Source organism: Vulpes lagopus, chromosome 8, assembly GCF_018345385.1.
Source record: "Vulpes lagopus strain Blue_001 chromosome 8, ASM1834538v1, whole genome shotgun sequence".
Lineage (NCBI taxonomy): Eukaryota > Metazoa > Chordata > Mammalia > Carnivora > Canidae > Vulpes > Vulpes lagopus.
The window spans coordinates 65,537,811-65,562,192 of record NC_054831.1 but is presented as its reverse complement, the minus strand read 5'-3'; the positions used below and the strand labels follow the sequence as shown (position 1 = coordinate 65,562,192).

Below are 24,382 nucleotides of genomic sequence, written 5' to 3'. Positions count from 1 at the left end.
TCACAAAGTTTTAGAATCAGTTTTTCAGTTTCTGCACTTAACAAAAAAATCTGTTGGAATTTTAATTGGTTTTGTATTAATTACAATATTTGATTATTTGAAAACATTTGAAATAATTGAATCTTCTAATCTATGAACACAGTGTATTTCTCCCATGAATGAATGTTGAATTTGTCTGCATCTTTTGGCATAAACCTTTTATTTTTTTTTCCTCTAGCCTCTTAATATAGTGAATTATATTGATTTATTTTTCCAACTGTTAAACATTGCATGACTGGACTAAACCAAGCTTGTTCATATTATATGATATTTTTCATATATTACCAGGTTTGGTTTTGTGTTGTATTTAGGATTTTTACATCTCTCTGCAGGGATTGGCTTTACCTAAAGGTGGGCCTTAGTTTTTCTGATGTTTGGTTTAATAGTTTGGGTTCTCTGGGAAACAGATGCCATGCCAAGACAGGAACAGATGGCAAGACAGCATTAGACATGGCAGAGATTCATTGGGAGAAATGCCTGTGAAGGATAAAGAAGAAGGGAGCGGAAGATGCAGGGGAAGACTTCAGACCACACTGCAGGTCTGACATCTGTGAGAGAAGAGAGGGAAGGGAGGATTTGGTAGGAAAGATGCCAGACTGCAGCCCAACGTCAGGAGGTTTCTGTGAGGCCACTGAGGAGCTCCCAAAAAAACACTGCCCTTGAGCAGAATCCTGCTTTGTGCCCTAAAGGGAAATATGGCCTCTGTGCGACCACGGTGGATCTAAAGGAGTGGCAGCTGGGGCTATCACTCAGCTGTGTTCCCCACAGCAGATTCTCTCTCGAAGGAAATCTGTACAGCACACCTGCATGCTTGATGTGGCTGGGCTTTCTCTTTTTCACCCCCCTACTCACGCAATTCCTTGGGAGACCCAAGCTGAAAGCTTATGGTGTTTTCCAGACCGTCCTTGTCTGGCCTCAAATAGCCATTTGTGTCCTCCTGGCCCTTTGAGATTGATGGAAGTTCTATACAGCTCATCAGTCTCTCAGCCATTACTTTGGAAGCAGAAAGTACCTCACAGTTAAAAGCCATGCAAAACATTGAGCTCACTTCTCTGGACTTCCTTCTCTTTGAGATCCTATCCCTTTGAGTCCTCTTGCCTTGGAGGCTTTCTGTTACCTATATTTCACATGAATGTTACCTATACTTCGTCCAGCTTTTCTGGTTGTTGCTCATAGGTGGAAGAGTTGATTCTGAAACAAGGTAGTTCACCATTGTTAGATTTGGAAATTTTTGTTTACATTTAATATAATTAATAACATTTATTGTTTAATTTCCTACTTTATTTTGAAGTTTCTGTTTTATCTTGAATTTCTTATATTTTTCTCTCAAGATTAAATAATGTATTGCGGTTCTTTAGTGGTATCATAATATGCAACTTTATCAAAGTCTAGTGCTAATTAATATTTTATTCTCCTCTGAAACAATATATGGACTTTAGGATATGTTAACTCTACTAATCTTCCTCCTACCTGCAGGTTACTTTTATGTTATGTTGCAATTCTCTTGGGGTTTTTTGTTTTTGTTTTGTTTTTTTGTTTTTTTTTGTTTGTTTGTTTTTGTTTTTGTTATTCCTGAAAAGTCTTTGTTTTACTCTCATTTTTGGAAAAGATTTTTGCTGGCTACAGAATTCTATGATGATGTTTTCTTCTAACCTATTGATGTTAATATCCCACTCTCTTTTGGCTTATATTCTTGCTTATTAATTCATATTTTGGTGTATTGGTTTTATGAAGGCAAACTTTATATCTGCTGTTAAGATTTTCTCCATATCTTTCATGTTTGGCCCTTTTGTATATGTGTCTTGGTGAGAATTTGTTTTTGCTTTTCTTGTTTATAATTCATTGAGCTTCTTGTGTCTGTTGGTGGTTGTCATCAGTTTTAGAAAATTTTCAGCTAGCATTTTTTCACATATTATCTTTCAGTACTCTCTTCAATTCTTCTGGGGTTCAGTTGAACAAATGTTAGATGTTTTTATTCTGTCCCCCATGGCTCCTAAATTCTCTCTTCCTTCCCTTTTCCCCCCAAATCTTTCTCAGAAGCTGCATTTAGATAATTTCTTTCAATATATATCTAATAATTTTCTTTTTAGCTGTTTGGGTTTTAAATTTTGATTGTTAAAAATTCTTTAGGGAAGGCACCAAAGTATACATGATTGCTTCTTATAGCTTTCTCTTTATCATTTTTAGGATTTTTAAAAAGTTTTTTCAAAAATAGTAAACAGTTGTTTTATAATCTGTATTGGTAATTTTACTATCAGGAGTCTTTGTGGATCTGTTTCTCTTTTTTGTTTTTGTTTTTCTGCTGGTTCTAGCTCAGGGTGGGTTTTGTTCTTTGATCTTTGGGGGGTTTTTTTGCTTTGTATATTGGACTATTTTGCCTTTGTTGTCCATCAAAAACTACTACTGGGAATTTTTTGAGATCTAGGATGAAAACGTTGTTTTCAAATAGATTGGTGTTTGCTTTTATACAGAACCAGGTTATTATATTTTTAGGCTGCAAATCTATTTGAAGTTTGGTCCATAGCTACTTCTTAGAGATTGGTTTCCTCACCGCCCCCCCCCCCCCCTTACTTTGCTTAGCACCTAGGTAGCCTTCAGGTTGGTGGGAGCATTATTTCTAGTTACCCTTATTATTAATGTGGGACAATCTCTTAATAGATTCATAACTAGATAGGACTTGGGCTTTTCTTCTGCTTGCTGGGTGGAAGGGACTCCTGTTCAGTCTGGATATATATTATTGATATTAATAGTATTTTGGGATGTAATTTTCTAGCAGCTAGGCTTACATATATATATACTATGGTTCAAATATAAATTATGCATTCACCTGTACTAGCTCAATTTGCTAGTACATTGATACTTTATTAAAAGATTTGCTAAAAAAAAAAAAAAGATTTGCTGTCAAAAAATAAAATAAAATAAAAGACTTGCTGTCCATATATTGTCTTATTGAAATACCTTTATATCCTATCAATATAGATAAAATCAGATAAAATCAGACCAAGTTATTTGTAGTTTGCTCTTATGGGCAGTGTCTCCTAATCTAAAAATGTATAAGCTTATATACACACAAATACACACATGAATATACACATGCATACATGTGTACACACAGAGAGAGATAAGTGATTCTGTATTTTGCTATTAACAACTTATCTTCAGTATATTTATTTTATTCCTCTCCACTTGATAGGTAGGAAAACATGGGAAATTAGGGGTCCTGGATCTTTTTCTGATTAAATAGAACATGGTCAAAACACTGGGGAGCCTCAGAAATAAAGGACAGTGATAGCAAGGGTATATATAAATTTTAAAACTATGGTGTGTATTTTTTGAAAAGATTGAAAGAACTTGATGCTGTGGCTTGCAAAAGAGATGCTGAAGGCATGAAAGTGATAGCTATTCTCCAAATGTTGGGAAGCGTATTTTGTACAAGATGGAATAAATAGATTGTTTGATGCTTCACAGTTACTCTGTTCTCTTCTGGAAAATCCCTACTCATATTTTGGAGACAGTTAATCTGAGCAATTGTTCCTGCTATGTGATAAACAAGCAGAGACTCTCTGCCTCCTCCTCCTCCACCTGATCCTGGGAGGTGGTGGCAGCAGCACAGATCTGATATGGGAAAATGCAGAAATAAGAGGGGGCAAATATATTTCTTATCAAAAATTAGTATTAGAGTATGCAAACTGAAATTTTCTTCCATACCCAGACTATTCATTGTATTTATGAAAACAGCGTTTTTATGTATTACTTTAAGAACAAAGACCATTAAGGAAGGAAATTGTCCTTTATTGTTTAATTTTCAGGGCCTAGTATGTACCTGGTAGTAACTCAGATGTTGTTGAGTCAATGCTTTGGATGAACCAACCTTAACTTGGCACTGTTCCAACATGACTCTTCCCCAAGCTGCACAACTCAGCATGTTCATGTCTGTACCACTGCTGTCCAGGAAGAAAATTATTGTCTCCTGCCTTCCTTCCTTTCTTTCACCTCTCTCCCTTTTAACATGAAATGTCAGACATTTTTTAAGTTTAGAGATGTGACATAGCCACTAAGTGTGTAAGCTCAGGCAGCAGTAACAAAAATATTGTAATCCTGAACGTCAGTAGGAATTTGGCAAACCGTTTTGTAAAATACACTGGTCAGATGGTTAAGTTAGATGAGAGTTTAAAATATATATATATATATATATATATATATATATATATATATATCTGGCTCAGTCAGTAGAGCATATGACTCTTGATCTTGGGGTTGTGAGTTCAAGACCCATGTTGGGTGTGGAGCTTACTTGAAAGTAAAACTAAATAGGGCAGGGCACCTGGGTGGTTCAGTCCGTTAAATGTCTGCCTTTAGCTCAGGTCATGATCCCAGGGTCCTGGGATTGAGCTCCATGTTGGGCTCCCTGCGTGGTGGGGAGTTTGCTTCTCCTTCTCCCTTTGCCCCTTCCTCCCATTTTGTGCTCTCTCTCACTCCAATAAATAAATGAAACCTTTGGGGAAAAAAATTAGAAGATAGGTTGATATCTGCTGGGTAAGGCAAAAATAAACTTTTAAAAAATTCTTTTGGGGGCAGCCCCAAAAAAGAATTATTTTGGGGTGGCTCAGCAGTTTAGCACCGCCTTCAGCCCAGGGCCTGATCCTGGAGACCCGGGATCAAGTCCCACCTCAGGCTCCCTGCATGGAGCCTGCTCCCTCCCTCTGCCTGTGTCTCTGCCTCTCTCTCTGTGTGTGTCTCATGAATAAATAAATAAAATCTTTAAAAAAATAATAATTCTTTTGAAAAAAAATAAAAAATAAAAAAATATATATCTAACTTCACTTTAAAAGTTCCAGGAAACCATTTTTACAGTAATCTAAAATGAAAGGAATTTGATTGGATTAAGTAGGCACTGTCAGAAATCCAATTTTTTGGAATTGGTTTTAAGACTTTGAAAGGCATGAAATTACTTTGGTAGTCAAGACAATCAATGCAATTTTTAAAGTTTCTGGAAGCATTCTAAAAGCATTCTAAAAATAAATATGAAATCTAGAGTCTCAGCTAATTAGAAATAGGGCTATTCAGGTGAAAAAGTCTAGGAAAGTACACAATTGGGGTAGTAGTAATGTTCTAGGCTTTTCTCTGGAAAAACTTCTCTATAGAAAATGTTGCAGAGGTGACCCTGTAATTAGGTGATTTTGAGCTGTCTTTTCCCAGCTGCTGCATGACTTAAGACTTTGATCACAGACACCATCTGGCCAGATAGTCCCCTTTTTTTTCCTGATTGCTCTTCATCTAGTCTACATTCAAAGTATGTGGTTCATAGATGCAGCTAATAAGTTAATTGGGATAGTTATGTCCCTGTTTTCGAAGTTCAACATAATTTTCCAGAACAGAAATATTTGTATATGAATGCTACATATATTAAATCTAGAAATCTATTTCCTGTTGTTTATTCATTCACTTAACAAACATTTGTTGAGTCACTACCACAAGTAAGCCACTAATCTCATTGCTGGAAAGGGAGAAGTACGGCTTCTAACCTGGCTTTCTTCGGGTAGTTGTTCACATGTCACCTGTTAGAGAGGACTTGTCTGACCATATCATGAAAATAGTATTACAGCCCTGCCTTTCACCCTTCCTCCCCTTCTCGGCTCTGTTTATTATACTCCCTAACACTTATCACCATCTCTCATGCTACTTATTTCTTGTCAAACATTTTCTGCCTCAATTGGAATGTAGAACAGGAACTTTATTTTGTTATTTTGGCTTAAAACTCAAAACCGTTCCTGGAATGTATATATATGTAAAGAACATATATGTAAAATAAAGGCTCTGGCTTCAAGAAGCCCCTACTCTGATGGAGGATGAAAGTGTAGAATAATTACATACATGCAACAGTAGAGGTGTGTACAGTTGTGGCAGGACCACTGCACAGGGAACAGGGAATCATCATCTAAGCACCAGGGAAGGGGGTCTTAAGTGGGATGTCCTTTGCACTATTTTTTTTTAAAGATTTATTTATTTATTTATTTATTTATTCATTCATTCATTCATTCATTCATTCATTCATTCATTCATTCATGAGAAACACAGAGAGAGAGAGCGATTGAGAGGCAGAGACACAGGCAGAGGGAGAAGCAGGCTCCACGCAAGGAGCCTGATGTGAGACTCTATCCCCAGTCTCCAGGATCACACCCTGGGCTGCAGGCGGCGCTAAACTCCTGCGCCACCGGGGCTGCCCTCCTTTGCGCTATTGACAGGTGAATAGGATATCATCAGGAGGAAGGAAGACCAGTGTTCTAGAATAGATTTCAGAGATATCTGGAAGTTATATCTGCCCAGATTTGGTGGTGGGACTTGAGTGTGAATTTTATGTCACCAAGTAAGGATGATTTCTGGAGGAGTATGCTTAGCTTCTCTGGCATGAATGAGTGGATAGATGGAGGGACCATTAGCTGCAGGATTCTGGAGGGGGAACATATCTGCCTCCTTCCTCTGAGGAAATGGGTTTAGTTTGGGATAAGTTGCATTTCTGATGCCTGTAAAATGTTCAGTACCTGGTTAAAAATTTGGCTGTGGATCCCATAGGGAAAGGTGGGGTTGAAAATAGATTTGGAAGTCATTGTTATATATGCGCTGATTAAGTCCTAGGTGCAAATGAAACCATGCCCAGAGAGCATGAAAACAGAGGATAAAGATAGGGCCCTATGGAAGGTAAACATCTAAGAATCAGAAAGGTAGTCTGAGAATAAGTTGTGGAAGGTGAAGACAACCAGGAGGAGTTGCTGACCTGCTAAGTAAGAGGTGGTCATTTTAAGGGGAGAGGAGATAACTATCCTTTGCATAGAGATTTGGATGAAGACTAAAAAGGATACTGCTGGACCCAGTTTGACAAGCAGCACACTGGTAAAGTTACTGAGAATAGTTTCAGTAGAGTGAGCGGAGGGGATACAGAAACCAAGTATCGTGGGTTGGAACATAAATTAGAGCAGGGAAACTTAATGAGGATGGGAATGGGGTGGGTGGGAAGTTTTGCTTGTATCCCCAAGGGGATACTTGTCAGTGTTGGAGGAACCCTGAATTAGAAGTAAAGAAATGAGGATATGATATGGACTATTCTTCAAAAGCATGAAAAGGAAGGGAAGGAAAATAAGAGATGGTAGCTATGTGGAAGGACAGGGAGAAGTTTTGCTGTTCTTTTAAGTACAGGAAGCTACTGTATGTCTCTGAGAATATGTATGTCTGTCCAGTGAAGGGAAGAACAGAGATTGACTGAAGTTTTACACATGAGAGGAGACCGTGAAGGAAACAGTCTTGAGGGAAGCAGGTGACTAAATCCTTACTTAAGGTAAAACAAAAGGAAGTAAGGATGGGCAAAGATTAAAAAAAAAAAAAATCAGGATACAACAGTTGAAGTGTACTGTGCCATAAAAGAAAAGGTTATCCAGATAGTGTGAGGAAATCAGGATGGAGCAGCAAGTTCAAGAAGCTCATTAAGTTTGGAACAGCAATCTGAAGGAATGGGAATTAAAACATAAGCAAGAGACTTGAGTGAGCCGTATTGAGAACTTAGCTGAACTCAGAAACTATAATTCAGTGGGTTGTGGGATTTGCAGTTTTGTTCAACTGAAATAGTAGGCCAAGAAGAGGAACAGAGTGGGCGCATGGATGGAATTCTCCATAGTTGGAGATTGGCAAGCTGAATGCTTTGGAAGGTCAGGGGGCAGGGAAGGAAGTTGAAGTTGTTGGTGAATCTTGTTGCATTATTGGTCCGTGGGTAATCTTAGTAAGTAAGAAAGAAAGTGATTTCTGGAGGGAGCCTGACAAATCTTGAAGAATAGGGAGGGCTAAAGGAAATGGAAGGTCTTTTTTTTTTTTTTTTTTTTTTTTTTAATTCATGAGAGAGAGAGAGAGAGAGAGAGAGAGAGAGAGAGAGAGAGGCAGGGACACAGAGGGAGAAGCAGGCTCCACACAGGAAGCCCGATGTGGGACTTGATCCGGGAACTCTGAGATCACACCCTGAGCTGAAGGCAGCTGCTCAACTGTTGAGCCACCCAGGTGCCCCAGAAGATCTTGATAAAAACAAGAACCAAGTGGAATTCGTTAAGGGGTCCAGCGATGGTAAGGTCAGAGATGGAAAGATAGTTGCTGGTGGTTAGAACACTGGAACAAATTTTCCTGGGTTTGGGAGAAGTTAAAATCCAGCACAACAGGAATGGCAGGGCTGTGAATCCACACGTGAGACATACTTGGTGAAATTCCTGAAACTTGAGAGAGAGAGAGAAATGATGCTGCATAAACTTCAAATACTCGAGAGGGCAGATCCCAGGACTGTTTTGCTCATTGCAAGATAATCGGCACCTGGCACATTTACAAGCTCTGTAAATATTTGTTGAATGAATAACACTCTTCCAGAGTCTGTCTTGCCTAAGTCATTAATCATGCCAGAAAATTTTGACTCGTGTCTGACACCTAGCGGTACTTTACTCAAACTACTATTAAGTGGCCACTATTAAGTAGCCCCATCTACTGTTTGAGGGAGATTCTACAGGTCAGTTGCAGTGCAACTTTGTTCCTAAAACAAATCTCTTACTTGGTTTTGGGCAGTTCTACTATTGACATTTGCCAGAGCTGTAATTTGGTAAGTCAGCAGTAAATATTCATTGATCGTCTACTGTGTGCCAGGCACTGTTCCATGTGCTGGAGTTTTTCATGTATTGTATGTTCTCCTTTGTGTGTGTGATCTCACTGATTTGAATGCGTAGGCAGAGCATTCCATTGGGAATGGTTAACTTGATGGGAAACTTAATCTAGGGTTCTGTTGTGATTTCATATGTGAGACCTCTCTAAATTTGTTTCATAGCTTTTGGTGCTGTCTTTTCTACGTTGTGACATACTGCTTTTCGTTGATGCTAAGTAGGCATTTAGGAGGATGAAAGTAGAAGGCAAGATTGTGTTTGTTGTCGGTTTATACTTATCTACACTGTGGAGAATACCACATACTATGGAGAAATCTGGGATTGTTATCTTTCCTTAAGAAAAAGTAAAGTTCCTATTTGCTGGTGATGCATACTGCAGTATTTAAAGTATTTATGAATGTCCCTGGATGCTCTCTCTCTCTCCCTTTAAAATAAGTAAGTAAAAAATAAAGTAATTAATTAAATTAAAAAATAAAGTAAATAAGTAAATCTTAAAAACAAAAGGGCGTAGGGGACGTGCCTGGGTGGCACAGTCCCTTAAGCATCAGACTCTTGGTTTCAGCTCAGGTCTGATCTCAGGGTGGTAAGATCAAGTCCCAAATCGGGTTCTACACCTAGCACGAAGTCTGCTTGAGTTTCTCTTTCCCTCTTCCTTCTCCCCCTCCCACCCTGCATGCTCTCTCTCTGTCTCAAGTAAATAAAGAAATCTTAAAGTATTGATGAATGAATTGACATGATATCTGAGATTTATTTTAAAACGCTTCAGGAAGAAAAAGTGAGTAGGAGTAAAATAAGATTGACAAAGTTTTTTTAGTTATTTAAGTTATGTTCATGGGTTTTTATTCTGTTTTGTCTACTTTTGTATATGTTGGACATTTTCCACAATAAAAAGTAAGCAAAAATAATTAGCTGGGTGTGGGTTGAAAGTTTATCATGATTAAGTTAGAATAGAGCCTGCTTTTTAATACTTAACAGATTTTTTAAAAATTTTATTTTGCTCCATCTGATATTACTTGAAGATCAGATTGAGTAGAGGATATGAGTTTGCTTATAGATAGAATTTGACTGAGACCCAACAGGCAACATCCTACAATGTCCAGAGGCTATTGGCATTTTGAGTTTGAAGCTCATAATTGTTGGAGCTGTAGATTAGAGGCTTGGGAGATATAATTTTAAAGTATTAGCCATCACTCTGGAGATGAGAACATCTTGAGTAGAAATTTGGGAATACCTAGATTTAATAAACTAGCATATATTTATATTTTTTAATTAGTGCTTCTGCCATAACCAAAGGAAATGGAGTACCCAGTAATCTGCCATACCAGTCTTTTAAAGTTGGATGCTGCTTCATAATGATATTTATGGATTTTTTGGTTGTTAGACAGTGTGTCTCTGTTAGGCTCTTAGGATAATTTTGTATGCCATCAGCAAGCCAAACCTTCAAAATAAAGATTAGAAGTCTGTTTCCAACAATTAAGAAATACTTACAAAATATTTCAGGCAAACAGAAAATATAGGGGGAAAACGTAACTTCCGAATGCTTGCCACCTATCTTTGTCAGGTTAGCATTTTAGCGTCCTTCCTCCCAGTCCTGACCCCATCCCACCCCACCCCAATGGTTATAAGTATGATTGAGGCCATAACTCTTCACCTATTCTCTTTCCCCAGAGGTAATCACTAACCTGGGTTTGATATTTATTTCTCGTTTGTTTTCTGCCTTAAAAGATTCATAATGCCTAACTTTTGCACAATAAATTCTTCTTCATGCCCTATTTTTCCCCCCCATGGCAATCTATTACCCATCAAAAAGAAATTGAGGTCATTTTTCATTATTTAGATTTACCTTTGATATCTATTTCAATCTACATTGTGGTTTCACTTATTTTTTGGTCTGAAAACTAAATATCAATTTCCATAAACCATTTAATTGATTTTCTTTGAATAATTAATGCTTGGAGCTTTAATGCTCCATTATGTGATGTATCTCTTTAGTTTTCCACATTTGTGGAGAGTATCCTTCGTCCATGGCTTATGTAACTTTCATATGAAGCCCAGTTTAATTTCAGTGGCTTTCTCTTGTGTAGATTTTTTTTTACAACAAAGAAATCAATTAAAAGAATACTTTAAAAAATTAACTGTCATTATAAAAGAGAAGATTGGTTCCATTTAAAAAAAAATTGTTCAGTAGCATCTTCAGGAACTCAGAAGGAAGAAGCCAAAAAGCTTAATAATCTCAGTGACAGCCATTATTTTTTTTTTCTTGCTTTGTTTTTGTTTAAAACATGGGTGGGTATTTCTTTGTATAAGGTATGTATTCGTTCACTCTGTTAATAAATATTTTCCTATTGCCCCCAGAACTATAGGATTCCCTGACTTATACCTATCTACTTTTCTGTGGATATTCTTTACAGGGTCCTCTTTATAAGTGGCATACTTCAAAACTGTCATTTTTTTTTTTTTAAGATTTCATTTATTTAAGAGATAGCACAAGTTGGGGGAAGAGCAAAGGGAGAGGGAGAAGCAGACTCCCTGCTGAGCAGGGAGCCCAATGCAGGGCTCAATCCCAGGACAAAGGCGACACTTAACCAACTGAGCCACTCAGGCGCTGCAAAATTGTCACTTCTTAAAATAATCCATTTGCTTGGGTCTGTTTGCTTTTATTCTAAGTTTAGATTTTGAAATAATTTAAATGTTGGCAATGTTTTGGGCTTTAGCATTCTCTAAAGGAGAGGGTCATTTACAGATTTAAATAATCTTTATTAACTGACAAAGCCCACAGGCCTTGGGATGTAGTCCTCTGGTTTCAATACCAGTTTCTTTGAAAATAGGTATTGTGTAGTTCATGTCAGAGTTACTGGAAATTTTTTAGTATAGTCTCATATTTTTGTCTACCTTCTTTTTTTTTTAAGAGTTCTTTAGTCTTTGGTTTGTATTCCTCAATTTCTTCATAATATAACAGTTGGATTTATAGAGATACTCCTTCAACCAGTATTTAATTAAGCACTTGCAGAGTGACAAGCACCCCAGCCTCAATTATCCCTGATCTGTATGTAAACCTTCCAAAGGTTTATTATCAGACTAGCACAGTAATAACATTTATTAAATACCTACTTGAATTAGACATTATATAAGCATTTAATGGATTGTCTCTTTTAATCCTCACAACAACATTGCCAGGTGGGAATATATTACCATCATTCTCATTGTTCAGAGGAGTTCACTGTAACACAAGTAAAACATTTGTCTAAAATCATTTGGAGGTAAGGTTGCCAGGTAAAATACAGGATACCCAATTAAATTGAACTAATTTTTGCAACATTTGATAACCTTCCTTGAAGATAAATGGCAAAGCTAGGATTTTAAACTATGTAATCTGTCTAAAAGGCTCAAGCTGTTAACTACTGCATTATCCTGCCTGTGGAGAATAGAAGTCACAGCTACCTGGATATTCATCCAGTATTTAGATGGCAAGTACTACCTGCACATAGTTTGTTCATTCATCCCTTTCTTCCTTCGTCTCTTCTTCGTTCCTTCCTTCCTCGTTATTTTTCTCCCAAGTGATTATATTTACTATAATGTGAAAGTATGTGGGTTTTTTTTTTTCTGATTTCAAAATAGTATTCAACTTTAAGTAAAGTCACATATGGGATCTCTGTCTACTTGTTAAGTCTTTGCTAATTATATGTTAAATAGCATAAAATGGAATGTTTTCTGTACCTGGCCATTTTAGCTGCTGTCATTTAGCCATTTAGATTATTCAGATTGTCGTCTTTTTACTTCTTTTCTCAAATACAGAAAGATTTATGTATGTGTGCTAAAAAGACACATTTTCCTTTTCTTTGACAAGGTCAAGGAAATAACACTTGAATAAAAACAGTTCTTCGAAGCACTTCCTATGAGTTCTCAAAAAATGAGAAATTATAAAACATGGATATAGAATTAAAAGAGGCTTTTTACTAGGAATTGCCGGCGAAGCTATCTGGCCCTGCCGGATGATAATACAGGAAAGTAAAGAATTGTTTTTCTTTGTGAATTACCACAGTTCAGACTTTTAGATGTGCATATTCGTTGACTTAAAAAATTAAAGACAAGAGATGGAATAACACATTTTAAACTTGAAATTTTTGATTCCATTTCCAATAGAATATATTAAAAAGAAGATACTTTTTAAAATTATCCTTTCTTTAAATTTTTTTAAAAATTTTAATTGAAATATAGCTGACAGAATAGTAAATTAGTTTCAGGTGCACAACACAGTGATTTGACATCTATATACATTATGAAGTGCTTGCTGTGATACATGTCGTCACCACCTATCACACACAAAGTTACCACAATATTATTGACCATATTCTCTATGCTGTGTTTTTCATCCCCATGACTTACTTATTTTATAGCTGGAAGTTTCTACCTCTTAGTCCTCTTCACCTATTTCACCCACCCTCAGCCTCTCTCCACTCTGTCAACCATGTTTGTTCTCTGAATTTATGAGTGTTTCTTTGTTTTGTTATTTAGATTCCACATATAAATGAAACCATGTGGTATTTGTCTTTCTCTGTCTTATAAAGAGAGGACACTTTTTAAAAATATTTTTATTTAAATTTAATTTAGTTCACATATAGTGTATAGTTCACATATAGTGTTTCAGAGGTAGAATTTAGTGATTCATCAGTTGCATATAATACCCAGTGCTCATTACATCATGTGCCCTCCTTAATGCCCATCAGTTAGCCCCTACCCCTCTACCTCCCCTCTAGCAACTCTCAGTTTGTTTCCTATAGTTAAAAAATCTCTTATGACTGTCTCCCTCTCGTGTTCATCTTATTTTTCCTTCCCTTCCCCTGTGTTCGTCTGTTTTTATTTCTTAAATTCTACATATGAGTGAAATCATATGGTATTTGTCTTTCTCTGATTGACTGATTTCGCTCAGCATAATACCCTCTAGTTCCATCCATGTCATTGCAAATGGCAAGATTTCATCCTTTTTGATGGCTGAGTAATATTCCTCTGTGTGTGTGTGTGTGTGTGTGTGTGTGTGTGTGTGTGTACACACACAATCTTTTGGTGGACATCTGAACTCTTTCTATATTTTAGCTATTGTGGACATTGCTGCTATAAACATTGGGATGTATGTGCCCCTCTGAATCACTATGTTTGTATCCTTTGGGTAATACTTCTCTTAAAGACACACCTTAAAATTAATAAGCCAAGCATTTAACTTAGAATCAGAGAATATGGAAATTAAAATGAAGTATATTTTTTAGTGAAACCTGCCTGTAATTAAGGGTTATCAGTTTTCTGTTGTTTAGAAGGAATTGGATAATATCTAAGTAGTAATAGTAAGTCAGATTTTAGACAAAGTTCAGAAAAAAAAGGGACAGCAAGAATCAAAAGTAGTTCTCAGCAGATGTGATGGTTTTTGCTGTCAGATTGTCCCCATTTTAATCTGTTCCACCTTCAAATGTTTTCACGCATAGTGTGTTGAAAGATTTGTCAATGACAGTGTCTCTGATTTTATCATGTCAGTCTCTGAAGAATTAATATTTCTTTTATAGAAATTAAATCAAAATTATTTTGGACAACTTCTATTATGGTTAAGTGAAATTTTCTATCAGAATTTTCAGAATTTACTACATTGCCGCCCAGCCAACTCTCAATGTTTTTATAGAGTTCATTAAAGTCATTTACATTTTGTATTTTTAAATAAAAGTATGGTATAATCACCTTTTGGACGTAATAGACTAGAAGACATTAATGAGGAAAATCTTTCTTCTTTTATTATATAAGTCCATGAAAGCAATGATTTGATTCAACAAAACTTACTAAACCTTCAAATCTCTAGCTAGAAGAAACAGATGATTTTCTTTAATTTTTTTTTTTTTTTTTAATTTATGATAGTTACAGAGAGAGAGAGAGAGGCAGAGACACAGGCAGAGGGAGAAGCAGGCTCCATGCACCGGGAGCCCGATGTGGGATTCGATCCCGGGTCTCCAGGATCGCGCCCTGGGCCAAAGGCAGGCGCCAAACCGCTGCGCCACCCAGGGATCCCGATGATTTTCTTTAAATGCCAGTTCTTATAAATGTTGAGTTGGCTACAGAGAGACCTAGCCAAAAATAATTGAATTTTAAGTGACTGATACTGAAAAGAAACTTTTTTTTTTCTATTCAAAGTAATTATAAGTGACTGTCTGCCTGTATTCAGTAAAGTTTGACAAATGAATAAATAGTTTAATTATTTTTGAAATAACTGAGAACACTGTGTTTGGATTCGGACCCGAGTTCAAATCCCTACTCTGCCTCTTTTTAAGTTACTTAGTCTGTTTCCTCTTACTTGCGTATATCTTGCAGGCTTATTATGAGAATTAAACTAAATAATAAATTTATTCACTCATTGAATATTTTTTGAATGCCACTTCTGTGCTAGGCATCATTCTAGGTACTCTGGATATCAGAGAACATGACAAAAATCCCTGTTCTTCATTTTAGTGGGAGAGACAAATAACCAAAATGCAAGCAAATAAAAGCATATTTTTAAGTAGTGAGTGATAAATTCTATGAAGAAAAATAAAGCTTGGCACATCCAGGAAGTCGCTCCTGCTTTTTTTTTTTTATTTTTTTATTTTTATTTATGATAGTCACAGAGAGAGAGAGAGAGAGAGGCAGAGACACAGGCGGAGGGAGAAGCAGGCTCCATGCACCAGGAGCCCGATGTGGGATTCGATCCCGGGTCTCCAGGATCGCGCCCTGGGCCAAAGGCAGGCGCCAAACCACTGCGCCACCCAGGGATCCCGCTCCTGCTTTTTATTATAATTTTCAAAGTACAGCAGAAACCTTGTCTGTCTTGGTTTACCAATTAACATATTGCTCTGTCTGCTTTATCTGCCTGTCCACATGTCTAGGGATGGTCTCTTGGTTTATTTTTTCCCTCAAACCATTTGAAAATTAAGTTGCAGATAGAATTATAATTATAGAAGTATGATAATACAATACAGTGATACAGTCATAACAATTAGTCCCTGACTCCTTTAACAAACATCTCTTAAGAATTAGGATATTCTTTATGGTAGGGATTTAACTGACATTAGTTCTTTTTTTTCCTCCAAAGCCTCACAGAGAAAGTAGTCATGGCTATCATAGCTAATCTGAAATGACAAAAGGATTTATAATACTTTCATGTTATCTGAATATAGAAGGCCATATAAAGTTTCTTTGGGAAGATATCTGATAACAAATTTATAGGCTTCTAAATTGTATAATAGATACTTTGCAAGTGTGTTTTTATTACCTTTCAAGTTTTTAATACTTACAGACATAAAATATGGTACTAGTTTTCATTTGAGCACTGTGGAGAGTGCAAATGTACATTTGCTGAGGAATTATAACTGGAGTAACAAGTTATGTGCCATGCTGAATACTTTCACATGTTATCTCATTTATTAGTCTTCATGGAAACTCTTCAAGAATGTAAAAATATGGAATAATTATCTCTTAATATCATAGAAGAAAAAGTAATAGTTAAGTAAAAATGTTTACTTACTTGCAACTGGACTATGAAGTGGCAAAGCAAGGATTTGGATCCATATCTACTGGCTTCTGAAAACAAGTAATTTGGGGTGCCTGGGTGGCTCAGTCAGTTAAGTGTCTGACTCTCAATCTCAGCTCACATCTTGATATCAGGGTCATGAGTTTAAGCCCTGTGTTGGGCTCCATGCCCACCATGGAGCCAACTTAAAAAACAAAACAAAAAACAAAGAAAACTTAAAAACAAGCAATTTTTACTCCACCCTATTGCATATGTGATTGAATTAGTCATCCACTACTTTAGAAGACTTCTTTCAGAGTAAATAGCAAAGTGTGTAAAGGGAGCTATTGATATATATTGCTTTTTTAAGACTTTTTTTTAAGAGGCACCTGGGTGGCTCAGTTGGTTATGCATCTGCCTTCAGCCTGGGTCAGGTTAAGCGTCTGCCTTTGGCTTGGGTGATGACCCCACAATCTTGGGATTGAGCCCCACATTGCCTGCTTCTCCCTCTCCCTCTCCCTTTGCACCTCCTCCTGCTTGTGCGCTATCTCAAATAAATAAAATCTTTTTTTTAAATGTGTATTTAAAAAAAAAGGAAAAAAAGAAACTTTTGAGCCACATTTGTGATACACCATGATGAAAATTTAGTTTTATATGGCAAGAATTGTAAACTCTTAATATTTAACATTCATTTTCTGCCCAGTATTGCAATTTAATGAGTATTATTATATCACTCCCTGCATATATCTGCCTTATTTGCTCAGTCATGTTCTTTAAGAGTGAGGGCTGTGTCTCCTACTTCAGTGGTTCCCAAACATGATTGCATATCACAGTCACCTCAGTTTCTGATTTAGCAGAGCTCAAATGGAGTCCCTGAATTTGCATGACTAACACATTCCCTGGTTATGTCAAAGCCCTGGTTATGTGGTCTGGGGACCACACTTTGAGAACCACTATCTACCTCTTTGCCCTTCCTCCCACCACAGTCCTTGTCTTAGTGCTTATCACTTAGCTTACATGCCCTCTCATTTGGGAATCTTTCCTTGACTTCTGTTTTATTGAAACTGTTAGTTGTTGTTAAATGTTAGTGTGTATAAGAATCATCCGGGAGACTTGTTGACAAAGCAGACTTCTGATTAGACCCCAAAACATTGATTTTTAGCAAGCACATTCAGTGTTAATGCAGATGATCCATGGATAGCAAGTTGTGAAATATTGGCTTACAGAGTTGATCATGCACTCGTCATTGCCATAACTGTATATTGTATTTGCCTATGATTGTTTTTTATACCATAGTGCCATTTTTGGTTTGTACATCTCTCTCCGACCATAGTCCCTGAAGGGAAAGGACTGTATCTTCCATCATTGTTATAACTTAGTACTTAGCCCAGTGGAGTGTTAAAAAGCAGTTGAGTAAGTACTGCCTGTGTAATCTAGCTATGTGACCTTGGAGGATTTAATCTGTCCTCAGTTTCCCCTTTTATGCAATAGTAGTAGTAACATGTGATATGGAAATTAACTCTCAGTGTAGTAATTTACATACAGAATGTACCCACTAAATGGATACCATTACTCTTGCGGTGATGGTGGTTGTGTTACAGAAGAAACAAAATAAATGTTTGAGTTAATGAAAACTCCTAAATTGTGATTTTAGCATCCAAATTCAGGATATGTATTTAACACCTCATTAAAAATCTTTGCTTAATTGTCTAAAATATCATTTTCTATTTCAGTATTTATTTATTTATTTATTTATTTTTTCTATTTCAGTATTTTAATAAAATACTGTGAAGTAAGATTGTGCCTTGGACTTTTTCTCTCCCATAGGAAAACAAAGAAACCGCTTGGAACCAATGGATACCATATTTGTTAAACAGGTTAAAGAAGGAGGACCTGCTTTTGAAGCTGGATTATGTACAGGTACTGATATTCCTCTTTAAACAATACCTCCAGATTTCTTTTTTCCTTTATTTCTTCTTTCTTCCATATTTCATTTTCCATATTTTTCATTATCTCCTTCTGTATGTTCTTTCCTGTATCTTCATGTCAGTTATTACTGTTTTTGGAACCTAGTTTTCTGTATGTTTCTTGATACCCAAATAGATGGGTTTGGACACAAATAACTTAATATAAATTATTAATTAGGAGCACTTTTGGTTACCACTTAGATAACAGGCTCTTGGAGGCTTTCTTAAAAGTGCCTACATTTAATTTTGATAAGGATTACAAAATAGTAAAATGGTACAGATATGTATTGACAAAATTGAAATAATCTTGGATCTGTATGTTCTAGAACTATCTTATCTGCCAGAGGTGAGTTGATTAATTATTGCCCTACGAAGAGTAATTTAAGTCTCCAACGCAAGGAAGTGACGGGGTAAACAGAGGAATAACTAGTAGTTCTGCAACTCAGAAAACAAATAATGGGCATAAATAGTGTAGCCAGGGTCACCTGGTGACTATAGCTTTTGGAGTTTCTAAATTCATCCCTGACTAGAGCTTCTAAGACCTAAGCTATATTTCATCAGAAGCTGTATACATTAAAATTTAGATTCATGTTTGTGAAAGATGCTTTAAAAAATAGGAGGAATATATCAAAAATAAGTACATTACTCAAGGAATATTTCAAAAGTAGTCAGAAATGATCTTTTAAAAAAAAAAAAGAAATGATCTTTTATGGAATTCCTCATGTATTTTTTTTTTTTTACTTCTCTTTGAAGGTGATCGAATTATAAAAGTCAATGGAGAAAGTGTTATTGGAAAGACCTACTCCCAAGTAATTGCTTTAATTCAAAACAGGTAAGATTCTCGAAATATGATTAATTTTGTCCAAAGATGGATGTTTATAAATAAGTGAAGCAAGTAGATTCAATATAGTATTGTCTATATTCTATAATGGGATGGGGAGATGTGGGACTTTCCCTTGGAGTGGATAATACATGTGAGAACTGCCAAGGATGAATACCTGATGGTAGCTTATTTGGTGCTTTGCTTTGGCAAATATATCAGATTTGTGATTAAAGTCCTTAAGAATCTAAAAGGAACATATTTTAGATTTACTCTAAGTTTCTCACTTTTATTTGAAATTACGATTAAATTTATAATTTATTTGTAATAAAAATATAAATGCATATTAAAATTTACTTTAAAACCTCTTACTCCAATATCTTTAAATACTCTTGACTCAAATTTATTCATTTGTTTTAGCAAAGACAGCAAGAAATTCTCTTTGAATCTGTCTGTCTACCTGCGTTCTACAGGATAAAAGAATTTTGAGTTCTAAAGGCAAATAAATATGTACAGAATAACCTGAGACCTCAAAGATAACTTAGTCCTGCTATTTTTCTGTCTACCACACACCTAGAAAATTTTTCTAAATTATAAATAAAGAATTTGAAAGCCAAAGTGGTTAGCATATTGAATTCCTGTCAAGCGTAGGCCCTGATTGGGGTCCCTTTGTCCAGATCATCCCTTTGTAATTAAAGTGAAGTTCATTATTTTCTGAAGACTTTTATCAAGCTCCTCTATGTCTAAAGCAGTTCATGCTGTAATCTAAGTTAGTTACATGAATGCTCAAAAGCATTGTCATTTTTACAATTAGGTGATGTGATTGTGATTTATTGCTCTCTGAATATTTTTCTTACTGTTTTAATATTTAATTAAATTTAGGGAAAGCAAATCTTAAATCTTGCCTCAAATATTGGATTCTAGGTGTTCCTGACAGTGATCCCTATTTGATCTCAAGTATTGGAGAGAACAGGGGATTGTGAAGAATTTAAAGCCACTCCGAGGCAGTGGGGAGATCACCCCAATTTTTATTCTCTTAAATTAGTTCATCATAGATACAGCATATTGGTGTTGGATTTTTTTAGTGTATTTGTTAACATCTTTTCTTGAAAAATACTTTTTCCAAGTAACCATAACTTAATCTTTGTTTTCCTCAAAATCTTCATTAATCTTTTTGTTACTGGTGCAGTTTATCTCTTGGAGTTAATAACACTTTGGAATGACAGTCTTGATTTTTCAGCCAATAAAGCAATTTGAAAAATAGAGAAATACTGTTTTTTCATGATCTTATTTTATTTTAAAAAAATTGTGTTCCTTTTGTCTGCAGTTGGTAGCAAATGGATAATGCAGCACAAAGCCATTGAGATTCTGCAGTGTATTAATGTAAAAATGTATCCTTGCAGAAGAATTTATCTAAACATCAGTATGTATTTTCTACCAACTCTAAATATTGAAATACAAGTACCTACATATTTGATTAATAAAATTTATTTGAACCTGTGGTTCTTATGGTTTACTATTCTGAGCATTTATGAACCTGATAATAAGGGTTCAAATCTAACAAAAAGTGACACCAGTAAACTATTAGGTTTTGTTTTCTTTTTTTTGTTGTTGTTGTCTGATTGTTTCTTAATCTCTTGATTGTATTGGGGGAAGAAAAAAAATCTGATATTGTTAGGTTAGATACTGAATTACTTGATGGGGGCATCCCACTATCGTTGCTTTTTCTAAATATAATTCTAGATCACAAGACTGAGTATAATTTACCCCTTGGTGCTTTTTTAAACCTAGAGAAACTTCTCTATCTTTTAACAGGGCATTTATAGTACCAAAATAAAGTGAGACTTTAAGCTGTTTAAGCTCTAAAATTAAGTCAGAGAAGAAAGCAAATAGTTGAAATGCTATGTAGTTTTAAAAAATGAGTCATTTTGATAGTTTTGAGGGTAAACTCTGATTTCCTTCACTTCTGAGGCCAAGAGGGAATATTTCAAAATTTAGATGTTTTATATGACTTAAAATGTTAAATTTGAGGGCTCTTTGGTTAATTTCATGTGAATGTATTTTTAACTTGATAAATAGTGAAAATATGTGGTAAAAATATATAATTTTTCTGTGATTTGAATTAAAATAATAAATAAATATATACTGAAGAGTTCTGTTCCAGGAATATTTAAAATAAGTAATATATTTAATGTCCCTAAATTAGAAACACTTAATAAAGAAGACTCTTATGAATAGCTCAAACATATGGCAGGATCCCTTCTTTCCTTCATAATTAGCTTTATATATAAAAGTAACTTTTTTATTTTAATGATTTGGGTTTGATAAGTAAATATTTATAAAAACAAAAATTAAACTCATAAGCAAATTTAAAAAATAATTCTGAGCTAACTATCTTTCTTTTATTTCTCTTTTATACACTTGCACCTCCCCTAACATAATTTTTATATATATTCAATTTCAGTGATACAACATTGGAACTTAGTGTTATGCCAAAAGATGAAGACATTCTCCAAGTGGTGAGTTTTATTTACTCAAATATGAATTGTTCTGTAGTCTCAAATGTTAATAAAAATTCTTTAAAGATGGAGGTAGACTGAATATAAATTCTGGGAAGGAAAAAAGTTCCCTTTGGTTCATGTAGCAGAGTCAGAATTCTCAGCATTTTACCAAAATAAATGAACAAACAAAAAACAAAAAAATATTGTCAGTTTTTATAGTTAAGTGACATAAGAATATTTTATTGATTCTACAGTGTACTTCTGTTGTTGCCATTTGGAATGAGATTCCTAAAGAGTTTGCTCTGATACTGCATCCGAGGTAGTCCTTTGACCAGAAGCCAAAGCTCAGTGTGTAGCCCCAGGAATTAGAATCTTTTTTTTTTTTTATTATGAGAACAGAAATTTTATGAAAGCCATTTCTTAATTTTTCAATATGTATGACTGTAAATTAACCTACTACAGTTTTGGTAACAGTATCAATTCATTCTATTGGAAGTAAGGTTCACAATGAATGGAGTCTGCATCTTACGGGAGAAATATTGAAGACTTTAGCTTTTAGCCTAAATTTTTTCCTCAGTTTTAGAAAGAAAATGAATTGAATAGAATCCTTAACTCCTTTGTTGAACTTAAATATTGCTAGGAGTTAAAAGGAAGGTAACATATATAAATTTAATTCAAGAAAATACTTCTCTTCAATTGACTTTGTAGTTCCGTAGAATAAGACAGCATGAGGAAAACCTTTTAGGTAACACATTGAAAGCTGACCTTGATCTAAGAAATGGCAGTGGCTACTGACATTTGTGTTTTTAAAATTCTTTTTAGCAAATAACTGTGGTTATTGTTTTTTAATTCAAGTACAACATGGAATCTTTGTGGTGGGAATGGAAATGGCAAAGTCATGTTTTTTCATTTGTAAGGCATAAGTCCTAAGTATTCTTCTGTAAACATTTTTTTACAGAAACATCACTAAAACTGATCCTAATGATTCTGCGTATTTGTGTAAAATATAATAAACTGAAATCCATGGGGATCTACCTTGTGTTTTCAAGGCATGTGGATTTTATTTAGGACTGGCTTTTTAGTGATAACAGATTAAGCACATAGTTCTTTTGGCATTGGGGAGTCTCAACAAGGAAGGTACAACTATGCAGGGTAGTTTTTCTAGGCATTGAGAGCTAGTTGTAGAGTACTTGCCCTGATAATTTAGCAGAATGGCAGAGCAGCAGACAGAACTACTGAAGGCAATGGGACTCACCAAATTAGAAATAAATGAGGGAATCCACTATGGTGTTACAAAGGGCTAGGAGATGAGGCACAGACGTAGGGGAGGCTTTACCTGAATCCTCCTTGGCAATCCAATGACTCAAAGACAGAATGCACTTCCAAAACAGAACTATTTTCTCATCTTTAGTAGACTCTTTCCTTGCCAAGGTGAAGACACTGGTTGGATGCTGTTTCGAACAGTGCTCATTTCACAGCATGGCTGGCATTGTACTGAACTCCTAGGGCAGGAATCAAGCACAAAATTACCATCATACCCTGCTGTGTGGTTGATGAAGAGCAACAATGTGGAAGCAGCAGCAGTGGGAGGAATAATTGTCTAATTTCATGATCAGTGGAAAAGAAGGTTAATTTGCTATATTTTACTTAAAAAATATATATATTTCAAACAAAGGCAAGATACAAAGTGTTGCACACACGGAAAAAATTGATTCACTTGAGTGGTATGAGCACACAGATCTTCAAAGTTCATTAGTAAAGGGTTCTAGTAAAATTGTAACAAAATTTGTTTTTCAGACATGTTATTTGAATTTTAATCTTAAGAGATTACAAGCATATGCCCTTAATGATAAAAGAAAACCTCACTTTTGGGACGCCTGAGTGGTTCAGTGGTTGAACGGCTGCCTTTGGCTCCGGGCGTGATCCCAGGGTCCTGGGATAGAGTCCCACATTGGGCTCCCTGCAGGGAGCTTGCGTCTCCCTCTGCCTATGCCTCTGCCTCTCTCCCTCTCTCTCTCTCTCTCTCTATGTCTCATGAATAAATAAATAAAATCTTTAAAAACAAAACAAAACACCTCACTTTTAAACCCAGCCTTGAACATACTATAATTCATGAGACAAATCGAAGGAGTGTATATAATTAATGCTTACTATGCTTTTTCCTAAAGGACATTAGGACTTAGCCGGGGCATCTGAGAATGTCATTTTTTAAAGCTATTATAAAATGCAAAGAGAATGTGGGATTTCAAAAAGCATATGCAGAAATTCTTCTCTCTAACAGATTCTGGGGTTAAAATGTTCCCTAATGGCCTTAAGTATTTATGTTGGTCTTAAGTCTGTTACCTACAGTATATGCTTTTAAAGATATAGGGGATCCCTGGGTGGCGCAGCGGTTCGGCGCCTGCCTTTGGCCCAGGGCGCGATCCTGGAGACCCGGGATCGAATCCCACGTCGGCTCCCGGTGCATGGAGCCTGCTTCTCCCTCTGCCTGTGTCTCTGCCTCTCTCTCTCTCTCTCTCTCTCTCTGTGACTATCATAAATAAATAATAAAAAAAAAATTAAAAAAAAAATAAAGATATATACTGTGAGGTTGAATATTCACTGTAAAGAAAAAGTAAACATGAACATTTTTACAGCCATTGTAAAAATTATTTACCCAAGTGAAAGCTTCTTGTAGCTTATGTATGTTAGCCGAGGCAACGGGGCAATTGTGTGTCAATGGGATTTTCTTTTCCTGAAGTGATGGATGCACCAAATTGCTCTAGAGGTGCTCAGCTCATCTTTGAGAGGCAGCATAGAAAATTTAATTTGGTTTGAAGTTTGACTCATGTATATAATACATGATAAGT

At 35.7% G+C, this 24,382-nt stretch overlaps 1 protein-coding gene across 6 annotated transcripts in view; it reads left to right on the top strand.

Moving 5' to 3' along the window:
• ARHGAP21 (Rho GTPase activating protein 21) overlaps positions 1–24,382 on the top strand; it is a 146,846-nt gene that overhangs the window by 76,149 nt on the left and 46,315 nt on the right. For 5 of the 6 annotated variants that reach the window (XM_041765522.1, XM_041765521.1, XM_041765519.1 and 2 more), the window contains exons 5-7: positions 18,073–18,165; positions 18,966–19,044; positions 21,497–21,551. In XM_041765522.1, coding sequence (XP_041621456.1) covers positions 18,073–18,165; positions 18,966–19,044; positions 21,497–21,551 — 227 coding nt within the window. Of the gene's footprint in view, positions 1–18,072; positions 18,166–18,965; positions 19,045–20,380; positions 20,456–21,496; positions 21,552–24,382 lie in introns of those variants that run through there. The other variant, XM_041765523.1, reaches the window with a different exon arrangement.